This window comes from Poecilia reticulata, linkage group LG17 (assembly GCF_000633615.1).
Source record: "Poecilia reticulata strain Guanapo linkage group LG17, Guppy_female_1.0+MT, whole genome shotgun sequence".
In the NCBI taxonomy this organism is placed as follows: domain Eukaryota; kingdom Metazoa; phylum Chordata; class Actinopteri; order Cyprinodontiformes; family Poeciliidae; genus Poecilia; species Poecilia reticulata.
Window position 1 is genome coordinate 1590337 of NC_024347.1, and position 13826 is coordinate 1604162.

At 38.8% G+C, this 13826-nt stretch overlaps 1 protein-coding gene across 3 annotated transcripts in view; it reads left to right on the plus strand.

Annotated features, from left to right (window-relative positions):
• The window catches only part of carmil3 (capping protein regulator and myosin 1 linker 3), a 110301-nt gene that overhangs the window by 44031 nt on the left and 52444 nt on the right, over positions 1–13826 (plus strand). For all 3 annotated transcript variants that reach the window (XM_008432998.2, XM_017310136.1, XM_017310137.1), the window contains exons 11-14: positions 2313–2407; positions 5128–5214; positions 9828–9937; positions 10686–10763. In XM_008432998.2, coding sequence (XP_008431220.1) covers positions 2313–2407; positions 5128–5214; positions 9828–9937; positions 10686–10763 — 370 coding nt within the window. The remainder of the gene's footprint in view (positions 1–2312; positions 2408–5127; positions 5215–9827; positions 9938–10685; positions 10764–13826) is intronic.

Genomic DNA, 13826 nt, shown 5'->3' on the forward strand with positions numbered 1-13826 from the left:
GCTGAAAGGGTTATTAAATGAGAAATGAAATACAAGTAGTGCTCATAGTTTATTTCTCTTTTTTTTATCTTGGACAAGTTAAACCTTTGCTTTAGCAAAAATAAATCCAATTAAATTACCTCAGTCATGCCATATAAACAATAAGCAAAACTGAATTTGTGTTACAGATGACACCAGTACGTTTCCTTCCACATCTTCTTATAAAAATGCCTAAAGATTTAGGGTTGCTGTGAGTCACTGAATGAATATTTGATGGCATAACCCCATATTTCTGAGAGCCGCTTCATATCTGTGTTGCGTGGAGACCACTGACTTCTGGCACCTTTGATTGGACCACATTCCACAGTTCCTCCATTTCTGAGATTATCCTCAGAAGCAGCATGTGTGAAGTCATTCCCATTAGTTTTCAATTGGGTTAAGGCAGGGGTGGGCAACTCCAGGTCTCGAGGGCCAGTCTCCTGCAACTTTTAGATGCATCTCAACTTCAACACACCTGAGTCAAATAATGAGGTTGTTAGCAGGACTCTGGAGACCCTGACTGCACTTAGGAGTTGATTAAACTGTTGGATTCATGTGTGTTGGACCAGGGAGACATCTAAGAGTTGCAGGACACTGGCCCTCCAGGACCAAGTTTGCCCATCCCTGGGGTAAAGGTCTGGGTATTGGGCTGGCCATTCCATAACAATACACTTGTTGGTTTGAACCCAAAGATGTTGCTCATACACTGGTCAGTTTGAGGCCATTTTCTTGTTGACTCGCCCTTTTCAAAAGCATTTTGCAAACATGGCCTCTTCTTGATTGATTCCAGCTGATCTTCAGTCCACAAAATGCAATAAATAGGCTCAAAAACACTGTATGAGAAACATCCCTATAGCTTGTTGCTGCTTGCAGGTTGTCTCTAAAACCCAGAATGAATTTTCATCAGCACAGACAGACCGTCTGCACAGCGTCACATGAGATTAAATAAAACCACGCAACCATATTTGCAAAGCGCTTCAATACGTTCCATATTAACGGCAGTGATGCCCATGTCTATTATGAATGGCCTGTCCAAGTGGTATTGAATCTTATGACAAATCAAGTACCCACCTAAAAGAATCAAATTACCTACATCAGATGAAATGTTTGGATGCAAGATCAAACTGATCCCTAAAGATATGCTTAATATGTTCACTTCACCATAAAATCAGCTATTGCATAAATATTCATGTGTCAGAACACATTATATCTTTCTTGCTTTGCTTTTTTTTCTTTGTCAATCTGACCTCCTCTGGCTTTAGCAACAGCATTGCAAACATAAATATGCAAACTGTTGCTCTCAGGTTGTGCAAATTTTCTCAAACCTAAAACTAAGCCCCTTTTTGTCAACATGCAGCGATGGTCTGGCAACATTAATGCTTACCTAAAGGTGAACTGAGGACATTATGCTTAGCAATGACAGAAAAGAGTGAAATGCGCATCCCGGAATCCACCAAATTCACGTCGGATTTTAAGGCATAGTGAAAAGGAATTAATTGGAAGTTGCTTCCAAACTTGTGTGGTTTCCATTGCACGCTTCAGATCACACATCTAGTGGCATCTTGGTGCTTACATTTCTGTGGTGCAAAAATTAGCATAATAGACTCTTGAATGGTTATAGGAGTTTTTATATGTTTTATTTTATTGTTTCAACTTGCCTGGAAGATTTTTTTTTTAAGCCCGTATTGTATAATTGATTTGTTATGGCACTTGGGGATAAACGATCTATACAAAAGTGTTGGCAAACAACAGCCACAGACGAGCATTAGTATTCACTCCGAGTTCAGTCTTTGGCCAGCAGACAAATATAACTTCCAGTGACGTCCGTCCTTTAAGCTCTGTGAGAAATGTTTGATCCTTCGATTACTGTGCTTTCACCATTTTGAAAGTTTCAACCTAATTCCTGTTTTTGGCTCGATCTAAGTTTTGTTTGTATTTACCGAAGTGATTGAAACTGGAACTAAATGGGGACAGTAATCCCTCTGCAGGTGGGTCAATACGAGAAATGCAAGCGACAAAAGCGGGAATTGTTTTGATGGATACTTGTTTGAGGAGAAATGTTTAAAATAACAGAGTTGACAACCATGCTCACCTTTTCCGTATTTTAGATAAGACAGATTTTTAGACGTAAAGAAGTGCTAGTGTTAAAACCACTTTATTACAAATGCTCTGACCTTGTGGATGTGGGGACAAAAGTGACCTCAGAAGTTCAGCTTAATTCAGTTGCTGAAAGCAGGAGGGAACCCACTGCTTTTCCAGGGAATTCAATTTCTTGTTTCTCCTGTTCTCTCCAGGGATTTTCCACAGAAGATGGCGTCGGCTTTATCAGAGAACCCAGCCTCCGTGATTCACTCCCTCAATCTGGCTCATAACACACTTGACAACCAAGGTAGCGACTCGGTGAACTCGTTCTCCCTCCCACTGACTCCTCTCTGCGGGCACATCCTATTGTTCTTTGACTATTACTTGAGCAAAGCTTTTGTTTGCTTTCAAAGAACCCTGAATCAATCACTGTCCTTGCAGCTCCCTCACTCTCGGCGATCCTCCCATCCACCTTTCATTGTGTTTGATTATCTGTGCTTCTCATGATAAAAGGCTCTTTCTTTTTCCTTTTGTCGTCACAACTGAAACTTTTTTATTTTATTTTTAAGTGTAGAAATAAATTGCTATCCTATGGTGCATACACCGGTGATGAAGACAAAGGGGTGGGACATATGGGAAAATGATTATATTCAGATTATTTTTTATTTTTTACCATGACACTGTGAGCATCACCAAAGAAACACAACTCCTTAAATAAAAGCATAAACAAGGTCATAGCACACTTTTAAAAGATGTTAATGTGTTTCTGCCATTTTACCAGCATGTATAAAGCCCAACTAATGTATAATAATCAGGCACCAGGCGATTATGACATTCTAATTTTATGACAATCTTGAGTCAAAATACCACTACAAGATGGTATTAACAAGAACATTTAAAGCAAAAATGCATAACATAATTTTATAACAATACTAAATGTTGATTATTAAAGTTATGTTCAATCAATGGAGTTTATTTGTATAGCACATTTCAGCAACAAGGCAGTTCAAAGTTTTTACGTTATAAAAACACAAAAATAAACTAATAAAAACAACAAAGTTATCAATTAAACCAGGAGCAAACATTACATTCTGTCGAGTGCCATCATCATAATCATCAGTGTGCTTTGAATATGTTGGTCAATCTTCCATTTAACTGTAAACATGTGGGGCTTTAGGCTTGATTTAAAGGAACTCAGTGTTTCAGGTCTTTTGCAGTTTTCTGGAAGTTTGTTCCAAATTTTGTTCCTGAAGCTGCTCTTCATGTTTGGTTCTGGTTCTGGGGATGCAGAATAGTTTTTTTTATATTTATACATTTATTAACTGTTGTTTTGACTCTGAGACAACTTTAAAATTAGCCCCATGTTTTATAAACTCATGACAACGACCCGCTAAATAAATGTGTTTATTTTAGCTAATATTTTAAAGTCAGAGGTAAAACTGAAAATGTAATAAAACTTGAAGTCAACCCTCTAATAGCTTTTTGTGTAATTGCTCTTATAGCAAGTAATCTTATTTCTCTAGCATAAAAACTAAAATGAACACATATCTAAAACACTGAGGATTGTTGAGTGTTTTGAAGCATCCACTAAAACAATTCTTTTTGCTCGCAGTTTTTTTTTAACACATTAGTTTCTTTGGAAATATTCAAAAACATTTGTCTGCACCCTACGCTAATTAAGGTTTTAGCTCATAGACGCGCCATGTTTCACCTACAAACAAGTAAACATGCAAGTGTAGATAATATCATTATTGCAACAAAAATTAAGCAGGAAATCAAGTAGGAAATAAGGGGCGAGTTGACACAGCTGCATAAGTGAGAAAAATCAGCGCTTCATATTTTCTGTGTTCTGAGCTAGCTAGCTAGCTAATGGCTAACAAACCATTTCCTGATTTGTTATGCTAGCAGGTTAATAGGTCCAAGCTAAAAAGGTCCAAGTAAACACCAGCTGTTAATGTTGTCGTCGTTTTGCTCTGGTTTAATTGACTTGATATTAACGCCAGCGCATTTGACCAATCGTTGCTTTCACAACTCTCCTCATAACGTTATTTAAATGAATTTTGGGAGCCTCTGCCTCGGGTGACCCTGTGATCTCGCTGCCTCGGCGGATCCTCAACCCGTTCTAATCCCTCACAATCCATCATCCTTGTATTGCTTACCCTTACAAGGAGACACCGTTGAGCTTTGTGTTAAGCCAGAGCCAGGCTTTCGCACGCACGCCACCTTCCCTCATTAGCTAATTTATTTTCCCACCCCTACACCCTCTCTCCCTCCGTCTGACACTTGTCACTTCCACTTGCCTCAGTGGATTCCTTGCGCTCACACGTATCAGCCCCCTGGTGTGTCGGCGTGTGTTTATGAGTATTGACAATGTGCAGGCCTTTTTATTGTGATTACAAATGCAACACAACAGCAGCCACTAAATAAGATGTATGATCACAAAAAAAGCTAAGGATCACGCAGGGATCCTGAGCATAAAAATAAACAGATTTTTAATAAGGAAGAGGCTTTTATGTGTCCGTCGTGATTGCTGTAGATTAAGGGGGGGAAAAAATCAATTGAAACTGCGTTACGTAATTTGGCTTAGCACATGGTCTGCGTCTGGCTTAATCCAAGGCATGCAGAGGAAAACGGAGATAAAAGTCATTTGGCACCCACTTTTATGCATGTTTGTTTTATTTGATTATTTAAAATATAAATGCACATTTCTCTTAGAAAAATATATTTTTAGCTGACAGTCTTGTATATCAGTCTTAAGTATTTTTGTGCTGCCTTGATTAATTCAGTTTCTTCCGTATAATCAGATACATAATTGAACTTTGTCATTTTTAACTGATTTATGTCAGTTTTTCAACACACTCTACTTGGCATTCATTTCTCTTTTTTTTCTGTGTTTGAAATGTTTAAGCAAATATTTAAATTGAATAAGTAAGCCCTATCTCTGTGTATTATTAGTCACCTTTTTTTATTAAATGGGGGCCCTTTCTCATCTTTTCTCTTTCCCCTCACCTCCCTGTCTTCATCCAGGAGTCTCCAACCTAATTCAACAAGTCTGCCGGCTCAACAAAGGTCTACGACTCCTGAATCTCTCCAAGACGTCTCTCTCCTCCAAGGGTAGGCAGAGCAAGGCCTTGAGCCTAACCTTGTTCACTGGGACATCGCTGAGCTTTCTTAAACGTAATGAGACGTGGCACAAAGTCGAGGGTGGAAAAAAAGGTCTGTTACTGATCCACCTCAATGCCTCAAATACTTTGTTTGCCCCTTTTTCGCACAGATTAACAGACCCGTTTTACGCATGACCCATCTTCAAAATGATATTGGGGTCAGAATTATAAGCAGTGTTTTTTTTTATTATTTATTTGTTTTATTTAATGCCTACATGCGATTGTATGCGGTGCCCCAGTTGCTTTTATCCTCAACAATACGACCGTCCTCGAACAAAATTGTTGATTCAAAAAGATTATGTGTGCAAAAGCAAATCCACATATATTCTTGTTAATAGCCCTCTTTTTTTAGATTGTTATATTTCAAGCCATTTTTTAAATCTTCTATAGCATTTATGGGTATATTAATTTGACATTTATCTTCCATAGAAATATGCTAAAGAATGATTGTTATGAATAAAAATAACGCACCTTTTTTTAATGTCATTTACAGTTAAATTAGGGTTTAAGCAGCATTATAACATATATGTTTGTATTTCTGTCTTTAACAGGATTTCAGATTAATTATTAGACCAGTTTTTTTTTTTCTGTGTAAATAAATGACACAAATGCAAGAAATCAAATGAAGGAAGAAGAAACACTTTTTCTAATATTTTTGTGTATTAAACTAATACATAAGGTAATAAGGGTAAAGTACTTATATAGACTATATATTTATTTACATATTGTGTTTACTGCTTCTTTTTAACTTTCAAATGTCTCAGCTAATTGTAATATTACTCAAGCAAAAGTTAGAAGCATGGTGTAATGAAATTATTCCTAAAAGTACTTTTGTTTTTTTTTTAAAAAAAGTTACTCTACTAAATGTAAGTTATTACCGTATTTTCCGCACTATAAGGCGCACCATTAATGCAAAAACGTTTAAAAAATGTTTCATATATATGGCGCACTGCATTATAAGGCGCATAGAATAGACACTTCAGTTTGGGTTGCCAATTTGTTCTGTACTCTATTAATCCATATCTACATTTATAAAGAAGTGGTCCCCGAGTACTTTATATAGTAGTCTGCCCCAGTCATTGTTTCACTCACGGTTTTGGTGTTGCGATATTGTGCCAAACTGCTTTCTGGGAAACACTGACCAACCGACACGCTGCCGCCACAGTCTCCGTCTTTCTTCCCACTCCCCCCCCCGGCTTTAAATGTATTATCAAACTTTATTAGCGTTCTGACAACTATCCCAGCATGCACCGCGCACTTCTTCTACTGTGGAAAATGAAGTCGGCAGCTGCTTACCGTAGTTGCTAGACCTGTTGCGGCTCAATATTGGTCCATATATAAGGCGCACCGGATTATAAGGCGCACTGTCGGCTTTTGAGGAAATTGGAAGGTTTTTAGGTGTCCCTTATAGTGCGGAAAATACGGTAGATCTTATCTTCCTCAGCTTAAATAATGTATCAATGTAATATGCATATCTACATTATGTGTTGCAACAGATAGTAAGCACCTAATAAATAAGACAAAACAAAAAAGTTCATATTCTGTTATTCATTCAAATTTTAACAATCTGCATTAATAAAAATTAAAATATTTGCCAAATTTTTTCAAATTATAATTTCAGCCTAAAGGGAGAAACGGTGTATAAAAACTACAGTTGGTGATTCATTAACTTTCAGGTAGCAACGATTAAAGGAATCTTCCTTTCATCAACCTTTCATTCATCCCGAAGGACGAATTTTTCAATCTTATCTGTGAGTTACGTCATCGAGAGTTTAAATTCAGACACACTTTGAGTGAGACCGACTTCAGGTTTAAAAAGACAAGTTTTAGAGAAAAAAAATATACAACTGACATCTGGATGTGTCAAACCAAGAAAGACAAAAAAGGAGACTCCCTACTGGGCTTATACATTTTTCTAAAGTCTTAGCATTGCTTCAAGGTGCCAGGAAGTTTCTTTTTTTTTTTTTTTTTTTTTGCTTTACAAATCTACCAACGCATTTCTTTGACCTGTCACGTAGAACCTTTTGTCTTCTTTCCTTAGTTCTATCAGTAGTTAAAGGTTTTTGTGTGATGTGTGCAGAGGTGTATGATCTTCGATTCTTTAAAGCTTTTTGATTTTTTGATTACACACAAAGCCTTTTTGACGATGCCTGCTCTGTGTACGGCATCATCCCGAAGAGCAACGTTTAAACATGGGTGACGTCAGAGCCGAAGATGTGTTGTGTCCAAGAGGAGACAGACGATTGATTTGGAAATGTTTCTGCCATATTTTTGACTGAATCCTGTAGCGTTCTGACCCAGTTTCGGTCGTAGTTGCAGAAGCAGCTCCTCTTGTGCAGCTTTTCTTCGCTGTTTTAAAGTTTGTGGACTTTCACTACTGAACATTTCTGTTAAATCCCACAACATCTCAATAGGGAGCAGTGACTAAATTGGACAACTTTCTCACATTTCAGTCCTTCTCTTTTTTCTAGAGTCAGTATGTTGTGGATTTGCTGTGGTTTAAGACAGCTGTCTTGTTGCATGAGTCAAATTAAGAGCTATCCAATTGATAGCTTTATGTTTGACCATAAAGACTGACCACCTTATTTGTGCAATAGATCCAACTAGGTGTCGGAAACATTGGTCAGACATGTTGGTTTACTTTGACACAATGCTAACTGTTTGGCTGGACACCCATGATAAGAATTTTCCTTCCTCTACTGCTCTTGTAACTGTGGAGGCTTGTTCTTTGCAAAACAATGGATGACAGATTGTTTGAAAATGGCCTTGCAGCTCTTTCCATGCTGATAGCAAAAAAATGGCCTCTTTGCTCTCTGCAGTGCTTGACATAGAGTTCACACACACGCACACACACGATTTTTCATATCAACACAAAGTCAATGACTCTCTCACATTTGTTAAAGTTGATCAAGTGTGTCTGTTAAGCAAATGTCTTCAGTTTTTCTTCATCTTTTGGCAGCTTTCCTGTGCGTCTTCACGCAGCCGATTAAATAAGGATAGGCTAAATGCAATATTTAAGGCTAAAAGTGTCGTGTGCGTTCCAGATAGTGACCCTGACACCAAGTTAGCGCGTTATAAATGAGTTTTTTTAAAAGCCAGCAAGATCAGACAGTGATTCAGCAGGATGCAGTTGGTCTGACCTTGAGTTGTAGTTGTTGGCGTGACTTTGGAGAGGCTGACCACTTTTTGCTGAATATTTATAGATCTCTCTTTCTCTCTCTCTCTTTTCCCCCTCCTCTTCCTTTTCATGTGATTCTTAAACACCTACAGGACAGTGCCTTGTGAGTTCGTTGTTTCTACATTTATTCAGAACACGACCATCAGCTTTAATGTATTTCAATGGGATTTTACGTGATAGAACAGCAGAAAGTAGTGATTAATTGTGAAGGGAACCAAAAAAGAAGCATGGCTTTCAAAGTTTTTCTTTTTTCCAGAGACAATTTGAAGATGGTGTGTTCTGTATTTGATCAGCGCTTTGTAAAACCAGCTCAGCTCATCTAGAGCCTGCTCTGTCAGATCATTAGTTGGAGAGCCTCTGTCAGCGTACGCTTTCACGTTTTGTCTGGACTTGCTCTGGGTCATTCTAACATATGAATATGCTTGGATCTAACATTGTAGGTCTGTTTAATGAACATGTACCTTCAGCCCAGGACCTTTGCAGCCTCTAATAATTTTATGTTTTAAGGGTTACCCCTGTTTTAGCTCCATATATCTCCCCATCATCTCCTGACAGTCCTGTAGAAAAACGTAGACTTGACGTTTTCTTCAACCTCAATATTTATTCGTCTCTTCCATAAAATTAGAGGTTGTAGCATTACGGAATGTAGAAAGACGCTGTACGGGTGCGCCAGAAAACCAGCATGTACACACTCTGGCGATAAAGTCGGGTCATCTTGATGGCTTTCCAACGTTCCCCCCACTCACAGCAGCTGATGACTAGATGGATGGTGGGGGGAGGATTAGACTCTCTGTCCCCTCTTCCTGTCATTTCCCTCTTAATCGCTACAAATTAAGGGATGAGGAGCTTAGCGCCTCGTCTGCTTTCGAGCAACACGTGCCATATCTGCCTTCTAGCACAGATGCTCTTTGAAGCAATAGAATGGGCAAAGCGTGCTTCCTGCACCTGCTGCTGAGGGCCCAAGATGCACCACAGAGCAAACGGCAGGCTTTAGTGATTCCTGTTTTTTAGTTACTGCCACCTCTCAGTATCTCTTCTGTAGAGTTAATGATTCCCTTGCTGTATTGTGTTTTTGTGCAACAAGAGGTACTTCAGACCTGTGATCTGACCTTTGTTTTGGTTCAGGGAACACTCTGAAAGTACGACAGAGACAAAATGTTTTTTATAGCTCCTTTCTTATGACAACTTCTTCAAAAAAAACTCCTCTTTAGTTGTTTTCCCCCCTTTTTTCCTCTTTTAGTTCATTTTGACGCTTTATTTTTTCTATAGTTGCTTATGCTCACCGACAGTGTTGAAATTGTCACTTAAACAAAAAAAGCAAATGTGATCATCAGTCATTGGCTGGCTAAATGATGCATCCCTTCATTTCTGTTTTATTCCACCAGGCGTTGTTTCATTGTCTCAGGCTCTGTGTTCAAGTGACGACTACTCCAACTCTCTGCTGCACCTGGACCTCAGCAAGAACCCCGGGGTTCTGTCTGGAGAGGACGCCACAGTGAGTGACACTTATTAAGCTACATGGACCATGTCTGCTGTTTTTATGAAGTATTTTTGTCAGGAAAAGCTGCATAGAAACAGACTGGATGAATTAGACCTGCTAGAATTGGCATCTCAGACTAACCAAGAAGCATGTCTGACAAATTTCAAAAACTTTAGAGTTGAAAAATGTACCATAATTTATCCCCGGTAACACTGAGAATCATTGCCGGCATCTCAGTCTGCCCAAAATCCTCAGGTTTTTTCCCCCACTACACCAAAGAAGATTCTTCAAGCTTTCTTGCATTACTTCTGGCAATATTGTGAAAGCATGAAAAGTGAATCACCCAGTCAGTTCACCGTGTCTGCACAGCGTCTACAGACTGACCTTCTGAAACTCAGCTCTGCTTGAAAGTCTGGTTCATTTGGGGAGATGTGAATGCACAGTCGATCTCTGATGCGGACAAAAAATACCCGGGAACTCTGGTCCACCTGAAAACCTAGGCGGACTCGGTTAGGTCTTGGTTCGTTTGAAGTGAATTCTGGCGCAGTTCAAATGCGTATGTGAAAAAAAAGACGGACTGGAGACCGCTCCAAAAGCAGGAAGCTGTGCTTTGTGTGGGTCTGTTATATAAAATCCAAATAAAATATGTTGAAGTTTGTGTGCATAACATGAACACACCTGAATTATCTCACAAAAATGTCCTTTAAAAGTCTTTAATGTATTAATCGCTTAAAACACGTCATTTGTTTTCCTTCCTCTGCAGAACCTGTACCTGTTCTTGGCCCAGCCCAACTGCCTGGTCCATTTAGACCTGTCAGGGACAGACTGCACCGTGGACTCGGTTTGTACTTCCTTCCTTCCTCTTTTTTTTTTTTTACAGTCTCCGTCCTCCCAGAGCTGTCTGATTTCATCTCCCGGTATGGGATTCAGGCCAAGAAAAGTGAGCCGGCTACTGTCCTGAATGCGAATAGCACCATCATTCAAAAAACCTCAGCTGACTCGGTTATAGAGACGTTCTGTGAAAGCTCCAAGGAGGCACCGCCTCGGAAATCCATAGTCTTTCATGAATTATACAGACGTCTTTTATGAAACTCGTAGTGTTTTTTTTTAAATATATCTCTAAGGCAAAGTGACAAAGTTGTTGTTTCTGCGTCTAGGCTTACAAATCTGCGCGCCAGCAGCGTCTCACCCCATTAGCAGATTGGCTAGCAGCTGACGGGGTGTGAGTGCGTTCTGTCTGAGAAGAGTTCAGTAACTGTCTGTGAATGTGTCTGCCTCCGTATGTCTCCGCCTGATAAGGCCTTTCGGATTGTGTCACTGTTTTTATTCAAGACAAAATGTCAGCTCAAAGCGGGAGTCGGTACGTTCTGGTGTCTTTATTTCCGAAGGCATTATGGGCAGAGGGAAAAAAAAGTCTGACTCTCTACTTAAGAGGTCGCGTTTATTGTTCACCCTTTCCTCGCGTCTGTTTCATGAGTGCTGTGTTAATGCTGATGGCACACAGCACAGGCGGCTCTATTAAGGTTGGGCGATGAAGACGGATGTTGTTGTTGTTTTTCCTGGTTCTTTTCATATCGGCGTCGGCTGCAGGGACAGTTGAAACCAGAAGTTTACATACACCAAATTAAAAAGACATGTACGGCTGTTTTTCTCATTACCAATCACAAACCGATTTCTTTTTTTGGCAACGTTATAAACGTACAAACAAATCAAGAGTTGATGCTGTATAAACTGTTGGCTATGTAGACGCAAATATTTATGCAAGATTAGGCACTGTGTAGGTAAGACTAGTTCTAAAATCAAGTTATTCATAAGAAATTAAACATTTTTGTTAGTGCTATTTGGTCCAAATATCAAATTATTGGTTCAGATAAATTATATTGTTTTAAGAACAAAAGCCAACATTGTAAGTCATTTCAATAACGCGAAGAAGGTTTTCGAATGACGCCAAAAGTAAATATTCCAAGTGAGTAAACCAAAACAAACGCAGTGGCCACTATCCAAATAAAATTTTTACTAGAGAGATTCACGTCAGGTTTATTTTATCAGTGTGTGGGAAAGTAATATATTCTATTTGGTCTAAAACTTTGTACAACATGAAAAACAAAACCATTTATGACGCGGTAATGACGGGGTTGGTCTAGTTCAGGGGTGGGCAATCCTGGTCCTCGAGTGCCAGTGCCCTGCAACTCCTAGATGTCTCCCTGGTCCAACACACTTGAATCTAACAGCTGAATCACCTCCTAAGTGCAGTCAGGGTCTCCCCCTGCTAACGACCTCATTATTTGACTCAGGTGTGCTGAAATTGAGACACATCTAAACGTTGCAGGAGTCTGGCCCTCGAGGCCTGGAGTTGCCCACCCCTGGTCTAGTTTGTTGCGTCTTAGACAAATTTCTACCTCAAAGAGCTATAAATGTTAGCTTTTCTATATTTATTTGGAATATGAAGTTTAGCTGCAAGTAAATTCTTAATAATTTTGGTCTGATTCAGCTTGTTCAACATATGCGAACCTGGTTATCAGGAGGGGTGTGAATACTTCTAATGTCTTTGATGTCACCCTGTCTGATCATTTTACTGTTACCTTTGAAAGTACTGGATCCGTTAATTCACTTATGGCAACCCCACCTGTCGGAGTTTCACCGTAAAACAAAAAACTGATTTTACCCGTAATTTTTTTTACGGTGGAATTCTGGCAACCCCAGCTGCCGGCGTTTTACCGTTAAATCTACGTTTAGTTTTTTTGTTTGTTTTTTTTACAGTGTACCATAAATGCAATCCTGAAGGAGAATTACCAAGAGTTTGTATTCTCATACTTAAACACACTTGGGTTTTTTTGCTGCGGGACAATAATCTAAAACACACCAGAAACTCCAATAAAACAATATCTAATAAATTAGAAAATCTAATAAAACAATAAAATTAAATGTTTTGTTTTGATGTGGCTTTGTTGAAGTCTAGACTTGGATTTCTTTGAGATGGCATAACCTCAAAAAAAGAAAAAACGCTTTATTGTGTGCGAATTATAGCAATTCTGCCAAAAAAAATGTGCCAGCCTTCCTCCGCGCTGATGTAAAACACTGTTTGTGGACGTTTAATGGAAACGGGTGCTGTCAAGGGTGGCAAAGCCATTTATTGGGTTCAGGAGGTCAGCATTTTTCCTTAGTTTTCCGTTGGACAGCCTTTCCCATTTATATAAAAGGAAGTCATGATTTCAAAAACATATTTTGTATTTCCTAAATGCCATGAAATATTGAATTTGCTCACTTTACACAGTATTTAATTTCAACCTGGTAAATATTTATTCATTTTATTTAAAGTGTGAATAAAGGTCAGTGAAATGTTTTTTTGGGGGTTTTTTTATGTCTTCAACGCAGCAGCCAACCTCATTTATTTCTTTGTTCGCAATGCTTCCGTTCCTCTTTTGATATATTTTTGGCAAATAAGACTGTAAAAAAAATGACACATGATTGATGGCTGTCAACACTAATGCTTTTGGCTTGTCTTTCTGCAATTCCTTCGAAATTGAATGCTTTAAATGTAGCACCTCTTGTTTGTGCACAATGAAAAAATATTTTTGTCTTTTCCTGAATGCTATTTGTTTCTAAAAATTAATAAATTAAGCAGACTACATACAATTCGAACCAGAAATTTACATACATCAAATAAAAACACATACATCAAATAGCCACTGCTAGCTTCAGCGCTAGCAGTGGCTAATGGTCTGCGTTTGCAAATTATTTGTATTTTTTTCTGTCCCTGTTTCATTGTACTAGTACTAGGGAAATGGTTTTGGAGAAGGGAAAACATCAGAAATAATCCAGAGGAAATCAATAAGTCGATTCAGAAGGGGTGTAATGATGCATCTAACTCAGGAAGGGAAGACCCCTGATATGGGGTTGAGCT